The 19,335-nt window shown below is 30.2% G+C and overlaps 1 protein-coding gene across 3 annotated transcripts; it reads left to right on the plus strand.

The window, feature by feature from the left end:
* The first annotated feature begins 1,502 nt into the window (after window positions 1-1,502).
* Window positions 1,503-18,984, plus strand: LOC107162488 (synaptic vesicle glycoprotein 2A-like). 3 transcript variants are annotated; one of them, XR_016190135.1, is made up of 12 exons: window positions 1,505-2,090; window positions 9,861-9,914; window positions 10,036-10,197; window positions 10,596-10,758; window positions 11,126-11,247; window positions 11,447-11,688; window positions 12,528-12,736; window positions 14,259-14,524; window positions 16,339-16,498; window positions 17,138-17,265; window positions 18,050-18,170; window positions 18,501-18,984. XR_016190135.1 is itself a non-coding variant. In XM_089218742.1 (11 exons), the coding sequence occupies exons 1-11, from the start codon at window positions 2,087-2,089 to the stop codon at window positions 18,103-18,105; spliced, it is 1,566 nt and encodes a 521-aa protein (XP_089074868.1). In that variant the 5' UTR covers window positions 1,506-2,086; the 3' UTR covers window positions 18,106-18,421. The 3 variants fall into 3 exon arrangements, 2 of the variants coding, with proteins under 2 accessions (XP_089074869.1, XP_089074868.1); XM_089218742.1 differs by lacking the exon at window positions 18,501-18,984 and having other exon boundaries at window positions 1,506-2,090; window positions 18,050-18,421; XM_089218743.1 differs by lacking the exons at window positions 18,050-18,170; window positions 18,501-18,984 and having other exon boundaries at window positions 1,503-2,090; window positions 17,112-17,250.
* Window positions 18,985-19,335: the final 351 nt, after the last annotated feature.

The following is a 19,335-nucleotide window of genomic DNA, read 5'->3' on the forward strand; positions in this document are numbered from 1 at the left end:
ACCAAACATACACACCCCTATTTTCCCTTAAATAATGAATTTAATCTAATTCTAATTTTTGGTATTTTTTTAAATATACTTAGATTATTTTTTTGAATTCTTGAAGTCTATACAAAAATATAAAATAGACGTAATATTAGAACTAGAATCTGTTATAATTTGGCCATTTTTACAAATTATTTATTTTGGCAAATTGATATTAATTACTACAATTTTCAAATCACTATTATAGGCACCCATATTTAATTAACCTATTGGCTATTACCATGGGCCTTTTATTATTAAAATACAAAGTTAAATAACTCAGAAACTACTTGAACTACTTGAACAAGAATTTTAAAATATGGTCTTAAAGTATATTTAAAAACTCCGAAACTCAAATTTCAAATAACTGATATAGCCTAAACTATTAGGAGCGGGGGAGTTATAAAATATAATACTACAAAATTACGATAAATTTCTGACCAAGCCGCCTTCTAGTGATTATAGTAGTAGACAGCAGTATCATATTACAGGCTATAGCAATTTTTAAAACAAAACAAAAGGTATATATTTACAATCCCTAGAATTCGATTTAGAATATAGACATACGTAATTATACAAGGTGGCCCTCAGTCAAAAACATGGTTCAACACTCTGTGGATATACATATTGACTTCTGGACAAGATGCTTCCTAAAAAAATGTTACAATTAAAAATAATTTTCATAAATATTAAGTGAAAGATGACATAGTCAGACTTTATGGATAAAGAGGAGACTCCTATTGGTCTCTTGTATCCACCACTGTCCATCCATGTCCGAAAATTGATCATTTTCGAAGAGAAACAAAATAGGCATGTATAAGTATAATACGTGCGGTTATGTAATACGATGATGGCATAATATTATTATAACCTTGACGATAACCGATGACATGGTGACGAATTTTAAACGATAAATTATATAAACATTAAATTAATAATAATACATTCTAGGCATTCAGGCTAGAGGCGAGTGGTAGGATTTTGGCGTCGACAGTCGCGCAAAAACCACCGGAAACTCATGCCGTGGTGGAGGTGTTGCTGTAAAACTGTTATTGTTTCTCCTCGCACATTGCTTCAGGTGAACAGAGACAATCTTAACGCTGTCTTCTTATTTATACATAGGCAGCACTTGGCTCTTATTTTTGAAGGGGGGGATGATTCACAACTCACAGACCCATTTTAAATTATAAGTTTGCCCTCTATAAATATTTTTTCCATGGGGGGGGGAGAATTTCCCCCATGACCATCCCCCTAATGCCACCTATCACCTATGTTTATAGGTACATGAAATATAACGGCCGGCGAGTGAGCGATTAATCGTTTTAAAAGCTGTAATAAAAACGGCCGTCAGATATAAATAACATTATATTATCATTATTGTTTGGCGAATCTATAAATTGTAATAATATGATATGAGATACTCCTACCACGATCGACGCAGCGACTACTCATTCGATAAACGCAGTCTACCGCCGCCGACGTATCTCTATCATTCGTGTTTTTATCTGAGCCCATTATTGTCGGGTCGGGACGACGTTTTTACATATCTATGTTATATACACATCGCGACAGTCTATCACAACATTTATAGGCACGCGGTACCCGGTCGCGATTCACCACCACCGAAAAACCGCCCAAATCTCCTACGACGATCATATACCTAATATAATTATTAATTATTATTCACGATATTTAGTTGGAGCTCGCGCGTGAGTGTGTTCACACACCAAGTCGAAAAGCCGACTAGATCCAAATAAATATCGTGCTGATATAATACATATTATTATATTATAGTAATAATTGTTATCCTCTCGTGTCGTCATCGTATTCGTTTGCGTATGCGCTCGTGTGCCCGTGTGAGAGATAAAAACGTTATTATTTTTCTCTAAGACACATAATATCGTATTGTATTACTACTAAATACACTTCATATTTTTGTATGCTGTTATTGATTAAACATTATTTTTAATTTGGTTTTGTTTTTATTTACAATTTTACTTATCGGTTCTGGTTCATCTATGCAGAAACTCGTACTACAGACTTACCAAGCACCAGGGACGAGATGGGTAATATAAATATTTATATATTATTAATTATAACATTTGTATAACATTTGAAGTTTGAACTATATTTAACATATTATATTAGGTATCTACCTAAGTTACAATATGTATTTTTCCGAAATAATTTGTTATTCGACTGTACCTATATTTAAAGGACAGGTTACCGTGTCTTACTGTTTTAAATAAAAACATAATTTGGTATTAGTTAATAGATGATCTAATTTTAGCAGTTATCATATATGCATGTTATAAGTTTGTAACATACAAATAACGCAAGCCACATCTAATAAACAATTATTGGTAAAATATTAATTATTATTTAAAATAAATACATGTTTATAACTAATCAGTAATAACACAAATTTAAAAACCATTATTGACCCTATTATCTGCCAATATTAAGACATTTATATAGGAGAAGATGTCAATATTTTATAGACACTTTAAGTAAACTTTAAAATAATTTTAGAATTAATAAATTATTATGTGTAAAACATTAAGGGAACTTAGAGAAAGGTTTTTAACCTCTCCTATAAATGTTTAAATCAACCTATAAGCTATAACATTCAAAACATAATATACTTGTGGGTAGTCTACTAGTCTATAGGTTTATTCTTTTCAAGCCCTCTCCTAACCTAATCAAATATTTATATAAGTTTATAAACCATAATGTTGTATGATGCATTAAAATTTAAAATATATTAATGTTTTAGAGTAATGGTTAAAATAACTAAATGACTGAATGTAAACCTGTAGTTGTTCAGATATTCATAGGAATATTATAGATTATGCGAATAGTTTAGGAGTAATTGCGTATCTAAAATATAGATTATAACATCAACACGACCACATAGGTCACAGGTTAGTACCTTGCGAGTTCAATTCTCAAGTGCACAAACTAAAAAATTGACCAAATTGTTGTTTGAATTTTTTTTTTTAAATTATTATTTCTACCTGCAGAGTTATTTTGTCAATTTCAGTACATTCGGTCATATTGTATAATAGCTAGTATAGTTTTCGTTATATTAACGTTACATTTAAAGGTTGGTATAAAATTTATTAGCACATAACCAAATCATGACTATTATTTTTTCAGGAATAAATTATTTGAAACATTATAAATAGGTATTTATATATTTTTTTTAAATAATTGTTATAGATACTTATTGAAAAAATTATTATTGTGATGTTTCAACAATGTAAAATTAATATAATGAGAAGAACGATACCTATGCTTAAGAAGACACTATACCCGAATGAGTATTTGTACATTTTAAAACACTTATAATTCGCTTTAAAATTTAAATTTAAAAACGTTAGTCTTTACTCTTCGACTAGATAATATTCTTATTTCTAATCTGGTTTAAGGAAGATTCACTCTAAAATTAAGCATAATAAAGTTAAAAGAATTATTCAGGACGTTTTTCCTCTGAACACTTTTTATTCTTGTTTAACCTTTTCAGACCTAAATAAATTTGAATGGACAATTTTTTTTTATATATACAACTGTGAGCTTTAATATAGTGGTTGTATGTATTTTTCATGATGTATTGTTTCATCAATTACAAAAAAATTAATTAGCTGATTAAATCGAGGCAAAACAATATGGTTTATAGATTATAGATAACATATTTATATCACCTCGTTTTCCCAATAGTTCCCTGAAGTACGCAAAAAAAAAAAATCAAATGTTGACATCGGTATAGCGGTAGGTACTTATCAACGGTCGGTGGAACATACCTACACATTCGACGCAGAACCTAACCGATCGGACGAAACTCATGAGATTGTTAAAGAATATTGCAGGGGCTGAACGGTGTCAGACGCACTTGAATATTTGTATAGAGACCAAACAGCGAGAAACAACTGAGTTTGTCTGGGTATAGCTTAAAAATAGTATATATTAATACAGCATATTATCTGTATGATTTTGGATTCTAAACAGACATAAATGAACTATACAGTTACGGTATACCTAAAAAAATTTTTAATAGATTTAATATGATATTAAAAACTAGTTGTATTACCTGTCTTTTGTAACCAGAAAAAAAATATAAAATTATAAACTCATTGCATTTGGTGCGACTATACCTATACTCCATTTTGTGGACAAATTTGACTGAGGTATAGTCGTATAGACAATTCGGATTGAATAGTCCTTTGGTGTATTTAAGTCTAAGTATAATAATTTCATGTGTCAATCAATTCAAGTGTATCTTCACTCTGAAAATTAACGAACTTGGCCTATATTAAGTATCAACATTAAACAGGTTATTTAAAATGATTTAGACAACAATATAATTATTGTGATAAAAACGCATTTTTTTTTTTTATTGATCAAAGTACATCGACAACTAGGCCATTAGTAAAATAAATTTTTTTTGTTACATTTTTAGTATTTTAAGTATACATTTTCTACATTAAATTAAATTGTATAGTTCTATTTTTTTAAGAATAAAATTAAATTTTTTACATCCTTTGGGTTTGGTCCATGTGCTTGACAGATTTGTTCGGATATATGAAATTGATTTCGATACTGGTTGTATTTTTGACATTCAGTGGTAATGTGGTTGACGGTTAAAAGTACGCTGCATGACTCACATAGAGGAGGATCGTCTTTATACTCATCAAGTAGCTGTGTGTTAAGTGTGTGTGACCAATTCGGAGGCGGTTTATTATGGTTTCATCTTTTCTATTGAGTTCAGAATTTTTCCATGGCTTTATATTATTTTTTATTTTGTTGAGTTTTCAGAGAGCCATTTATTATTTGAGTGTAGGTTTATTTCGTTCTTTGCATCTGCGAATGTGATGAAATTTATGGTTGGAGTTGATGTAGAGATAATTTCATTATAAGCATCTTGGTCAGCCAAAAAAAAAAAACGCATTGATGAGTCGATAAAAGTGATTCAGCTTATTGAGAGAATCATCGTAATTCGATAAAGGGAATAACTCATTTTTATATTATTTTAGTGTTTTAGTGTGTATATTAAAAGTGCATATGAATTATTTGTTTCTGCATGTTACTCGTATTTTGTAATAAGTATGTGGTGTGTGTAATTTTGTTCGATATGAGTCAACACAATCAATTTTCCACTGAAGAAAAAGCTCATATTGTATTTTGTTTGGAAAACGAGGAAAAAATATTTATATTGCCTTAGAATTTGGAGTTGGTCATTCAACGATTTCAACATTACGGAGACATCGCAGTATTATCAAACGTGAGGTTGAAAATTATTAATTGTAAACTGAAAATGTTGAGGTCCGTAGTTTCGCTTAAGTAGTTCAAAATGCAATGAAATAAAAATATTCCAATCAATGGACTCATTTTGAAACAAAATCTCAATGATTTAAAAAAAATATTGGGAAAGCGAGTATTTTAATTGTAATGATGAGCGTGCATATATAAAGTTTTACGGATAGACATAACATCGTTTTTGTTAAATTCAATGAAAAATAGAAGTGTCGTGTCGTTGATATCGAGGTACAACAAACAGATGATTAAAACTATATTATGCCGAAATTAAGAGGATATTACAAATAGAATTTCAAATCAAATATCAATACATATTATTTCTCACGGCGTAGAAACTTTTAAACATACCTATTTTTAAAAGTATGGTTTTTAAATTAAAATTGTTATGTTCATATTGAATATCGGATAGGTTAGTTGATATATACTGTATTTATATGCTATCGATAATGAACAAACAAAATATAATATATATTTACTCAGACACATAATATAATATAATAGTACATGCTTGGTAATTATTCGAAATTGTTATGTACTTCCAACTCGTAAAAAACACTGCAGTAGGTGCTTATTAAGGATATATTATTAATATCAAGTGAAATCGTCAATTGCAGCACTAAATTTATATTATTATCGAATTACTCGATTATTAATAAACGCTATCAAGACTTATTCTAAAAAAATAAACATACCATTTTATTTTCCATAGAATTGAGACAGAACCGTTATTTTGAATTCTGAAAAGTGATCACATTTGTATATAACTTATAACAACAAATATAATATCAGGTGTATATTCTTTTATTTTGCTTATACTTTGGTTTTAAATTTCGAGTGGTTTATAGAGTTTTTTTATGATCATTCAACACGTGAATGTAATTATATAAATTATTAATATCGTACCAAAAACAACGAACCAACCTTAATAAATTAAGATATGATCAAGGCGTATCCATTGGAATATTATACGTGTCAAATCACCCATCAAATTGTTTTTATAGATTGCTTAAAAATATTATATTCTTTAAAAATAATATATAAATATTTCATCACAGTATACAGTAGCATTAGCTATTTTAATTTTATCTGGTATAACTTACTTTAGTACACTCCATATAATCAATATTATACCTATTATAAAATTTATAAATATTAATTATTAGATATACCTACATAATATAAATTTAACCACCGATTTCACCATCGCTTGTTAAGCTACTTCCACACGATGATAGACAACAGTAAAACACTAGATATTCTTATCACTACTGAAGAAACAATAAGCTCGTTACTAAAAAACAAATAAAATAAAGTTTTATTGTTTAATTATTTTAGTACCTAATTTACCTTGTACAATTTTAAAATATTAAGTGTATTCAATTTTATACGTTTTATTACAATCCATAGATAATTTATAAAACTTCATAAACGTAATATAAGAGTGCTAATAATTCTTTAAATTAGTAACGTTATTTAAACACTTTAAAAATGACTATTTTTTGTAGATTTTTCCTATATATATATATATATATATATATATATATATATATGTATATACAATTTACATTGTATCACTATAACGCGTTTGAATCCTATATGTATTAATTGGATTAAGTTTTTTTACAAATGCCATAAAATCATTCACGCCGTTTTAAAATAAATGTTACAATGCAGTACATTAACATTAGATCTTTCTCAATCATTATATATGTGATGTATAACCTATTGATTAACACGAACATACTTGTTTAACACTAATTGCACTACATTATGTAGTATATGAGTGGTATACTGGTGCTTTTAAAATGTATCTAATAAATATCAAAGCTTGTACTCAATATTTAAATTCATATATCCACATATTTACGATTAAAAAATTTTAAAAGTTGAAAAACCCAATATATGCGTATATTATTAATACATGCATTGATAAAACCAAAAATTAAATACATTAAATTATTTTGTTTACCAACCAGTTTAAAATCCAAAAAAATAGAAGATCACGAGTAAGATACCAGCTATTACAAAAAAAATTAAAAAAACAAAATTATTCAAATTTTAATTTAAATCTTATTGGAACTTAAAAAAGTTGATCTAAGTCAATTAATGTATTAAAGTGGCCAGGTGAAATAGCTTTTACAAAATAACAATGTTTATTTAAAATTATGAACATCGATTCAGTCGTACAATAATCAACAATCGTCTTGACTTCGTCCCGCAAATAAGTGTTGTTTCAAACTATTTGTTCTCCGTCTGAAATTGAATCTAGTGCTCAATATTTTATTATTGCTATTTTTGTAACCCTATATGAACGATATTTTTTCAACATTGTAAATTCATCAATACATGATGTTTAATATCTGAAGGGTATTCACATGTATTTCAGTAAGAACTTATTTGATATTGCACACAGTTTTGCAATCTTTCAGTAATAATAGAAAACTCTATATACCTACTCGTATGTAGAGTAAAAAAAAAATATACAAGTGAAGAATATTTATTTATTTAATTTTAAATGACTTACGTAATAGTACGGAGGTAGTACATATTATACATATTTTTATTAGGGAAACAAATATTGGTTAGGTTTATCAAATTTAACTTTCTTTTAAATATAGATTTATTGTTCATGTCAACAAACTTATATAGTAGATGTAAACGAGAAAATCACATTTTCACATAAAAATATTCGCATGGTTTTTTTTATTGTTTTGAAATAACTAAAAGAAACATATCATACACTTTACTAGATGTGTTCAATTATTTTTGTAACATAGTTAACACTGATAAATATTAACTGAAATAATAAGATATACCACTGAACAATAATCTGCAACAAATAGCAAACATTATTTCATAGCTATAATAGAACATATTTTATGTTTATTAAACTCGCGTATACAAGCCTATATTATAAGTACTAAAAAATTAGAAGAAATAGAAGAAATTACAAATTACAAAAAAATTATCACACAGTTGAATTGAAAAACTTATCTTATAATACCTATATTATTATAATCATACCCATATATAATAATTCAAAATCCTTTATTTTTTCAATGTTTCAAATAGGTACTTGAAACTCGTGGTTAATGCAATGTTTAGATTAAAACATTTTGTTTGAATATGATTATTGATAAATATTATTTAATTCGAATTATAGTAAGGCAATCGATTTAAATATAATATGTACCTATAATATTGTGTAAATATGTCAAATTATATGTTAATCATATTTAAATTTTTGCGAATAAGTTAGAAAGTATTGGAATAAGGGATTACTAGGTAATTCCTATAACAGTATAGTTGTTCAGAAAATTATTGACGTGTTTAAAAATATTTTATTTTTATATTTTAATTATACTGCAAGGGTGTATCACTCCATTTTCGCGCATAAAAACTTTAAGTTATAAAATTAACTAAGAACCTGTATGAAATTCGATTTTCATGTAATATTAAACTTCTTAGAAAAATATTGTGCTTTAGAATATGGAACAATAAATAAACGTTGTCATTTAAAAAACTAAAAAATGTATAAAATATAACAGCAATAAATAATTTTGATAATTAATCATGTTTTGTAATGTTGAATATTGAAACTAAAATCCCATTTACAAATATTTATATATATATACAATACACGATGTACTTCACTCTTTTGTACAATTGTCTTCACTTAAAATAACAAATATTTATTATATTTATATTAAACTAAATTGTAAAAATAACGTAACTGGGTACATTTCAGCATAGGATTGTGTACATCATTCATAATAAAAAATAAAAATCAATAACAATTGCTATCGTGATAACAGATATCATAAAATTTGTACTGTAATTGAATATTGCATTTTTAACAGAAAATAATGATTAGATAATTTATGAATATAGACACATTAAAAATAATAGTGATAAGCCTAATCGAATATTATTGTGAAAAACTTTAGATATTTTTTTTTTTTGAAATTAAAGATATTAATGACGAAAAATATAGAAGATAGGTCACCTATTATGATATAAAAAGCAGACGGAATTTTGATAGCAAGAGTCGAAAATTTATAAAATTTATTCTTATACTTATAATGGTGATAAATGTGTATTGGAGATGAAAAAATAAAATAAATTGTCATTAATTCTGTGTGTATACTTCAGATGTCGCTTTAATGAATAACAAAACTAACGTTTACTCCTATTATAGTCCTATAGGTTTTTAATTGAAAATTGTTAAAAAAAAAGTGTAAAATCTTTGTCGATATTGTCACTACAAGTTTAAACCTTTTTTAATTAGCGCACAAGCTATAATTGCTAGAATTTATCTAACAAGAATTTATCGAGTATATTGACAAACATCATTACGATATTTTGTCATTAACTAACTAATTGTGTTCAATTGCTTCGATAGTCTATGCATAGGATTGGATACGTATATTATAATTATCATCAAACTGCATATGTTATACCATTTATAACTCGTACGATTTATTATATTTGTTCACTGTTATATATATATATATATATAGGTTTGGATTTCTTGGACAATGGTTCAATTTTCGAGCACGCCATAACGTGCGCAGGTAATGCATTATTTTCCCCATCTTACGACACCTGTGGGTGTCTTATGTTTTAAATTATTATAAACGAAAAAACATTTTTTTATACCAACTCTCGTCGATGATCTACGCAATCGCCCGATAGAATTTGGCCGATTCCACTACTTTTTATTGACGCTATGTGGTCTCATTTACATGAACTGCGCCATATCCGTGAGCGTTGTGTCTTTCGTCCTGCCTTCAGCGCAATGCGATTTCCAACTCAGCTCGTCAGACAAGGGCCTGTTGAACGCCGTCCCGCTTTTGGGTAATTATACAAAACATAGAAGACACTAACGATTAACTAGTTAAAAAATTATTTTTGCTACCTTTTTAATGTAATTAGTTAATTAAGTTTCTAATCAACTTGATAAGTAACTTAACTACCTATATTTGTATCAGCTATCATAAAAATAATCAGTTTTCAATTAATTTTAATAATAATTATACTTAAAGTTAAATATATATGCACATATTTATAACATTAATTTTATCGATTATTTGTTATTAATTTATTATCTGAGTCTAATATTCACTGGGCAATAAAACTTATTTTTTATAAACTAATATAATTAATTTTACTAATAGAACCTCCTCTTATAAATAAAATTGCAACTTACTCTTGGGATTATCGAGTATTATAATTGATGTGTACCTAAAATATAGGAATGCTCCTGGGAGCATACTTTTGGGGCTGTCTGGCCGATATGCACGGTAGAAAGAAAGCTCTGATCGCAGCGCTACTCGTGGATGGCCTTTTCAGCCTGTTTTCAAGTTTCCTCACTTTCTTTTGGCCATTTTTGTTCTGTCGTTTCTTCAGTGGTTTTGGGTGAGTACGAAACAACATTAAAACAGTAGTACCTATATAAATTATTATATATATACCAAATGACTACTCTTAAAACTTAAACATTTAAATACTAATACGATAATTAAATACTTCAATAGTACATATTTAAAAAGTTATTTAAAATAGTATTTATATTAAAAAATTTAAATATTATACTTTATGATGCTAAAATCATGATATTATTAGTATTTTTCCGTTGACTTAAACAACTCTTCTCAGATATTTCCTTTTTCATAAAAAAATATTTTATTGATTGAGTAAACACTGAACAGTGTGTACTTACCTACTTTTAATTTAAATTACCTTCGTAATTATACAATTCGTAACTTACGACGTCTGTTTGTAGCGTTTCCGGATACTTGGGAATTTGTTTCTCGTATTTAGGCGAATTTCAACCAAAAATCTATAGAGAAAAAGTGCTGTCATGGCTGGAAATGTTTTGGACTGTCGGAATCATACTGCTACCTTGTACGTATAATATGACAATAATCATAGAATATTTACATGATATCCTAATAATTATAGTAACCTGCAGACGCTGCAAGGTCCTATAGTTTATTAGAAATTTACAGCATATTTTGCACAACATAATAGACAGTAGGTAACTTATAACTATAATATAATAATAATAAAATATTTAATCACTGTTTATCGTATTCATTGACAGTGGTTGCTTGGGGCATCATTCCGCTGCCGAACAACTACAACATCGGCGGCTTTCTACGGTATTCGTCGTGGAATATATTCCTCACGTTGTGCTCGTTGCCCAGTATTCTGTTGGCGCTGTGGCTGACTCGGTTCCCGGAAAGCCCAAAGTTCCTGTTGGAGTGCGGTGAATTCGACGAGGCGCTCGAGTGTCTCAAACGGATTTACACGACGAATACGGGTGAACCGGGAGACGCATATCCCGTACGTTACGACATCTCATCAATATTATAGACAACTTTACTATGGATTGAAGCCAAGTCAATTATGTATAGTTATGAATGTTGGTACCCTTTGTCTGACAAACAACGAGTCTTTGAGAAATGCATATGTGCGCCGGTAGACTGATCCTGTGTATTTTATTGGTTAGGCCGTTGCAACGGTGCATGAACAGCATGATTGCATCGCTGCACTTGCGGCTACACTACTGCATTGATTACTCATCCGTGTGGTTTATAAGAAATATTTCCTAGAGCTTGTTCAACATATCCATTATTATTTATGAACTATTCAATAAACTGTTTTTGTGATTAGGAGCGTTAGCCACATCTGCATACATTTCAAAAGGAGAATGTTTTTTCTTTCTATATAGTATAACGATACGTACATGTTACCAAGTAAAAACACAAGACCCACATCACTGATGCATGCAGTGTAACTTTACTTGACTTTATTGTAGTACCTGACATTACACTAGTATATACTTCGTTAAAATAGCATGACTCTCAAGGCAGGGGTCTATACTAAACGTTTTTTCCTGTAGCTTTTAAACGAATATGATCATTAGAATATCAAGTCAAACCAATCCCGTTCGTTTAAACTTCGTTGGTTTAAATAAATGTTTGGTTAAACAATTTTTTGTGAGACTTTCGAAGACAATTAACGGGACATTGGGTCCATAGTTCAGATTTCCGGCTTCATCATCAAATCACTAGTCAAATTGAACTGGCTCAGTCCGTTTTTGTATTTTTCCTAGGACTATATCACACTGGGACTCTCTTTGGCGTACTAAACCAATGTTGATTTTTACACTAATGTTTCAGGTGCGAAGTCTCATCGAGAACGAAGTCCGATGCAGCGTGATCAGCATACAGTCAAAGCGTTCGTTACGCAGCATGAAGACGGTAAAGACGCCAAAAGACCTTAAGAATCTGCTGAACGAAATATGGTACCAGACCAAAGAGATGTTCAAACCACCACACCTGAAGAATACGTTACTCACGTGCCTCATACAGTTCGGGTTGACGTCCAGGTAAGCGAACGAGCTGCACACATAACTCATTTCAATAGGTTCTCAAACGCCTTACAAAAGTTTAACACAATTATTGTAGTTATGTCCTATTTATGATATTTACCACCTATAGGTCAATTATAATTTATAAGCTAACAAGAACATTTTAGTTTATTCAATTTGCAATTTGGTTTATTCTTTTCGTGTTTAAGTGCTATTTTTTTTTTTTTTTATTATTATTATTATACAATAAGGTACTCCTAGCTTGCGCTATCTATACCTAGAGATGAAAGATAAAATACATTTTGGCGTATTAAGTGCGATAAATAAATAAGTTACAATTTTACGTTAGATGAAAACAGTAGTTAGAAAATTAAATTAGATAGTGTCTTGAGGAATTAGGTCGTGCGGGCGACCTCGTTTGAGACGGCGCTGTGGAGGTGGTCTGATGTTGATGTGATAGTGCATTGAGCCTGTTGACCTGTGGATGGATTCGAAGAAGCTCACAGCTGTGAGCTTGATGTGGTCTTGAATAGTTGAAATTTTGAGGTCTTTGTGTATGTTTGAATTTCTTACGAACCATGGAGCGTTTGTTATCGTTCTTAAAGTGCTAATTAATTATATTATTCAATCAATATAAATTCTTATCGAAAATTAAAAATATTTATAATTGATGAAAGATTTAACGATTTAAATAACAATTATAAAAATTAAATGATAAAATGTAGTCGAATCCTTATGTAATATGAAAACAGGTTGGAGTATAAATTGAATTACTATGTTTATTGTTTAATGATATAATAATACGTAGATGTACCTGATTAATATAGAGTAGCCAGATATAAAATACGAGAATACGGGTCTGTATCTTTGTACGACTTCGCAAATGTGAAAAAAGTTCTTTATGTGTAAAAATTCATTATTTTTGAGTTTTTCAAACTTGAATGACTTTTTTTGTTCTGATATCGAAAAAATAAAAACAAGGTTGCACTGTAAATATTTTCCTCTATAGTGTGAACATTTGATTGCTTAGCTTGAATTACAGCTTGAGTGGTTTTTCCCGCGCAAAACAGTTTTCATAATGTTTTACATATTATTTTGTAAGACAGAGACAACACATGCGGGTGTAGCGTCCTCTTAGCGATTTTCACAACACCGACGACGGCGACGTCAACAACAACAAAAGAACAAGAAATGAAAATAATACAACGATTAGTTACTATTTAGTACGAGTTTGCACGCACGAGCGGTGACACGTGTATTATAGGTCCTATCTGTCAATTGATTGTGGGTAAAACAAATTGCAATTAAGATAACGCAGCGATACCCCACACCACAATAACGCCACTATCTATATACCGTCAAATTATCAGAAAACCCGTAATAAAATATTGATCTAACATCGGGTAACTCTTCTTTTTTTTCTCTCTGGGACGGGGGTTGAACCCATGAACCCCCCCCCCCCTACCCCCTGTAAAAATGTCATGTGTCTTATGTTAAACGTCTAAACGTCTAAACGCACCTTGATGTCGTATCGTTTCAGTTACTACACGTTGATGATGTGGTTCCCGGAGCTGTTCAACAGGTTCGAGACATTCGAACGCCAGCAGCCCGGCGTGGATGTGTCCGTGTGTCAAGTGTCGTCCGTGTACATAGAACACGATGGAAATCTCAACACGGCCGACTTGTGTGGGTCGGCGGTCGGTGAATCCGTGTACTCGCACACCCTGTGGATCGGCGTAGCTTGCATACCCACGGCGCTGTGGATGCCACTCTGCGTTCACCGGCTTGGCGCCAAGTTCTTCTTAGGTAACGTCATTACAAGACTACCTCTACCTAACTCACATTACATGCATTTCAGGGCCTATTTTCGCGGATTTAACGTTTTGTAGTAAAATGTAGGCAACTACTTAATCATATTTTTAAAATGTTTACAAATATTGTAATTTGTTATGTTTGTAAGACGGAAACAACGCCATGCGAGTGTGGCGTCCTCTTGAATACCTACACTGTATGATTGATAGTTTCGTAATTTATATTATACAGCTATAGTTCAATCCATACTAAATTTCCTCTAACACACAAAAATAGGCCCTGATATAGTGATAAATACGGACCTACCTACTGTTAGTACTTATCCATAACGACAACTGCAGTTAATAGTTCCAACACATTTATGTGATTTTTGAAAAGTTTTTGGAAAAATAAAATAATTGATATCAAGATAAGCGGAATCAAACCACTTAGTAGACTAATATATATAAAAATAATTGAAAACATTTAAAAAATCTGAGGAAAAATTGTTACCTAAATTACTGTGAGTGTGATGTCGTAAGATTATAAAGAGTGTAGTACGTATTTACCCATCGATAACAAAAAAAACTTATAAGAATTTTAAAGAAATTTTATTTATACGTATGAGGATATCGTACAAAAGTGACCAAACTAATTTTTTAACTAGTGGCTTGGTGTGGCGCGGTCGTATTACGCTCAATCTGCGGAAACGCACTGAGCGTACGTACCGGCCTCAGTTGCTAGCTTCCGGATGGGTGACCACCCGGGATTTATACCCGAAAAATATTTCAGTACAACAACGTTATTTGAACTTGAGTTGTATTACCCACAGTTGACTGCAGTACGAATATTATAGATTAATTATTCGATTGAAATTACACATACATACGGCATATACACAAAATGCAATCAGACTACCAGTAATGTATTTTCAAGGATGTTTTTTGCAGTTTTTTAATTTCCTGTTTGCCACCAGATCGAAATTAGAGATTACTACGCAAATACAGTCTGGCCGATGAAATAATCAAATACCAACATAATATGGGCAATTTATTTATCCCATCATTAACTTATGCGCCAAATCGCTTTAATATTCGTCTTGCAAAATCGGTTACTGGTGTATGCCCGCGGGAAGAAATTTAATTTGTTAGGGTAAAATGTTAATTGCTTATTTGTGTGTTGCGTACCACTCTTCCAACAATTCAGATACTTAGTTGTATATTAGTTGTATAGGATAGTGATTTATTTGATTTAGACAATTTCCATTTATTGAATTAAAATACAAGTTCAAATGTCATAAGGTAGAGGTACCAATAAAGTCATGTGACGCAAGTTTCTGGTACATCTATTCACATGCTGAACTATATGAACTCTCTCGGTGAGGTGGTCCAAGGATTCTGGACCTCCTCGTTGACTAGTTAACTCAGAAACAAAAATATTTGCCAATGATATTACCTAACACCATACACTCGAACCGATTTAACTTGCAAATAATAGTATTGTATACGTGTGTGAAACAATTTAAAATATTTGATGTATATTATTTAATTTAATACGAATTTGATTTTTAAGTAAAGATTAATTTTGCATACGTTATGGTCAGTTTACCATGGTTTTACACAATAACTAATCGTGTGAATTTATCACCAACCAACAAACTTACGCAAGGGGTAAAATTAATTACATTTCGAACGGTTGGAGTTTAAATTTTATTAAAGGGTTAAACATATTATTGTGTTAGAATTTATTCAGTAATATTAATTCAATTGAGGCAATAATAAAAAAAAAAAACAATAACAATAATAATATCTTTAAATGTCCAATTACAGTGATGAGCTTATTCGTATCCGGGATTGCTGCCGCAGCTCTGTACTTCGTGAAAAACGCTATGCAAAATCTCATACTGTCATGCCTGTTCGAAGCGTTCAGCGGACTGGGAATCAGCGTGTTGCTTTGCATCATGGTCGATCTTTTTCCCACAAACATGAGGCAAGTCCAACTGCCGATTATATAACATATTTATATTACATCACAAAAGATATAATATAATATTATAATATTTTATATTACATCTTATCAGAAGATTATTAGTTATTAGTTATTACATTTGATATTGTCGCGCAAACGGCAATCGTCCCCTAATGAAGACATCTCCCCCCTCCAAAATTTTAATTTTTTTAGTCAATAATAACCACCAATAACACTTTCAGTACTAATTGCGTCACTGTCACTAAGGTCAATGTTTGTATAGAAAATGCCAGCACCCTCCATAAATTCCAGTGATTGGTTCCGTTCGAAAAAAATGAATTTCACGTTAACGTTAAGTTCTTAAAAAAAGAATTCGCTTTTAAAATTCGTTAAAATTAATTAAATTATAAACTTTGTTAACGTTCACGTTCAATTAAAAAAAAAATGAGTTATGTTCGCGTATCGTTCACTAAATATGAACATGAACGTGTTAATACGAATGACGTTCTTTCCGAACACTGATCAATTCTATCAAAACTCCACGTGTGCACATTAACCTACCTTATGGGCCTTGTAATGAATGATTAATTATTCATTAAAAAAAAAAAAAGACATAATGTATTATAATATCTAGTAAAATACGATTTGATGTGCGCGCAGAATAATGGCAGCCGCAGCCTCGGCGACATTCGGCCGCCTCGGATCACTGATGGCCAACATCACATTCGGACTGCTCATCGACTCACACTGCATCCTGCTAATCATCATATTCAGCTCGTTGTTGATAAGTAAGTATAAATAGTTAAATGCACAAATTATTCGTAACTCAGACGTATGTTATACTATTATGTAGATTCCTGTCCAGTTTCTTATAACGATGACGAACTAAAAATAGTTTATACATTTATCTACGTGATCACTTATATTTATCGATCTAAAAGTAGTGCTCCAAAAGTTAGAACACCTAAGCAAATGTTGAAAATTAAGCTTCTTTGTATCTCCACAAATTTTGATGGCTCCCAAATTATAAATTATAAAACATCAATGTTTATAATTTATATGTATGTAATTTATATTGATTATTTATTTATCATATCTATGACATATTATAATATAATTGCGGCTTCCTTCAACAACTCACACGATGTCCCTGGGAGCCATGACGCAGTTTGAATACCTCTGAGTAGGTACTGACTTATACAATCTGAAATGCTAATTTTTTTTTTATTCATACACATTCTGGAGGTAGAGCAGGTTAGGTTGCTTAGGTAATTTCAGTAAAGTATATTTTTTCTCAATAAATTGTTTGAAGAAATATCAAAAACATCAATTTTATTCCTATCTAATGACGTAAAAAAAAAAATGCAAAGCCTTATTGTTGAGGATACATTTTCACTCGAAACAAATAACTTCTGATGTCTTGGCATAGATATTGGTTTCAAAGGTGTCCAGATGTTTTTCTGAAAACCGATGAGAATTTAGCATTCTAGTTTCCATCACCTAAGATAAAATACCATCTGGCATCTGTACATGTGCCCGTTTTTATTTTTGAATTAAATTTTTTTTTTGCAGTAAGCGGTCTGCTTTCTCTGGCTCTCCCAAACGGCAACGACAAAGACTTAGACTAGTGGTCGATTAGATTACCCAACATTACTCCGACGAACATATATATTTGGAGATGTGCACAAACAATGTAAGTACGATGTGCATATTATATAATTATAGAAATACAGTCGAGTTCCGATAACTCGAATTTTTTTTCCTCAAAAACTTGATTTATATAAATTCGAATTTGGTATCTGGTATCTCGAAGTTAATTTTTTCCCTCTTCAACTTCGAGTTTCAAGGCTCGACTATATTGCTATTTCATCCAACCTATAGTCCGTAGCGGAGTAAAGGGGTTAGTCCCCTACCCTAATCTTTCGTGTAATTTTGTTGATAAATTATGTTGATGAATAAAACATTGGAGCTTTTTTCTTTACATACGTTGATATTGCTTCAAATTGTTGTTGAAATAACGCAGAATCATATCCATTGTGAGTGTACTAAATAACTGTTCTTCTGGATACAAAATATTTATTTTTGGAAAAAAATAATTTGTAAGTTTATAACATATTATAATGTGACAACTTTTTTTTTTTTTGTAAATAAATAAGTGTATCCATTAAATATTTAATTTTTAAATACCTACCATATACGAATTTTTCATTCATTTTTTTTAGTACCCATGTATTATATTATATTGTTATAAGATAATAATAAATGAAATAATATTTTAAGTATAAGTTATAATACGCGTAACGCTTTTGTAATTTTTATTAAAACATTATGTTTCATTTATAAAATTATGAAATGTTACCTTATTTTTATTCCGTTTTACCTATACATAATACATACTTTGCTCCATTGTAATTATTATTATCATAACGGTCTTTGATTGTAACTTATAACATTTATTATACTCTATATTATATATATATATATATAATTATATAATTAAGTAAAAATGTGTTTTTATATTTAATCATTCTTTCATTAATACCACTTTTGGTGGTTAGACGGTTTCATTGACTCAAATAAAAATGGAAGTATTCTAGCACGCAAAAATAGTTCCTCGATGAATCGTAGAAACACTTTATTTAAACCAGCCAGTGGCGCCGAACTACAAAAAAATCAGTATGACGATGATATGGGTATATCAAATTTGCCATTATTAAAACTACCCATTGACCAATTTGAGTACGCAGGATCATTTTAATCCAATCTCATATTTACACAATAAGTTTTTTGTTACCAATATCTAATTACCGAGTACCCATCCCGTGTATCAAACTAACGAGAACTAATAACTATAAAAC

Source organism: Diuraphis noxia, unplaced genomic scaffold, assembly GCF_037042655.1.
Source record: "Diuraphis noxia isolate RWA-SAM2 unplaced genomic scaffold, SU_Dnox_SAM2 contig0002, whole genome shotgun sequence".
Classification (NCBI taxonomy): domain Eukaryota; kingdom Metazoa; phylum Arthropoda; class Insecta; order Hemiptera; family Aphididae; genus Diuraphis; species Diuraphis noxia.

Excerpts from the sequence above, each read along its gene's own strand:
- LOC107162488 (XM_089218742.1), top strand. Across the intron at positions 10,759-11,125 it reads CGTTTCTTCAGTGGTTTTGG|CGTTTCCGGATACTTGGGAA; the intron begins GTGAGTACGAAA and ends GTCTGTTTGTAG. Across the intron at positions 11,248-11,446 it reads CGGAATCATACTGCTACCTT|TGGTTGCTTGGGGCATCATT; the intron begins GTACGTATAATA and ends ATTCATTGACAG.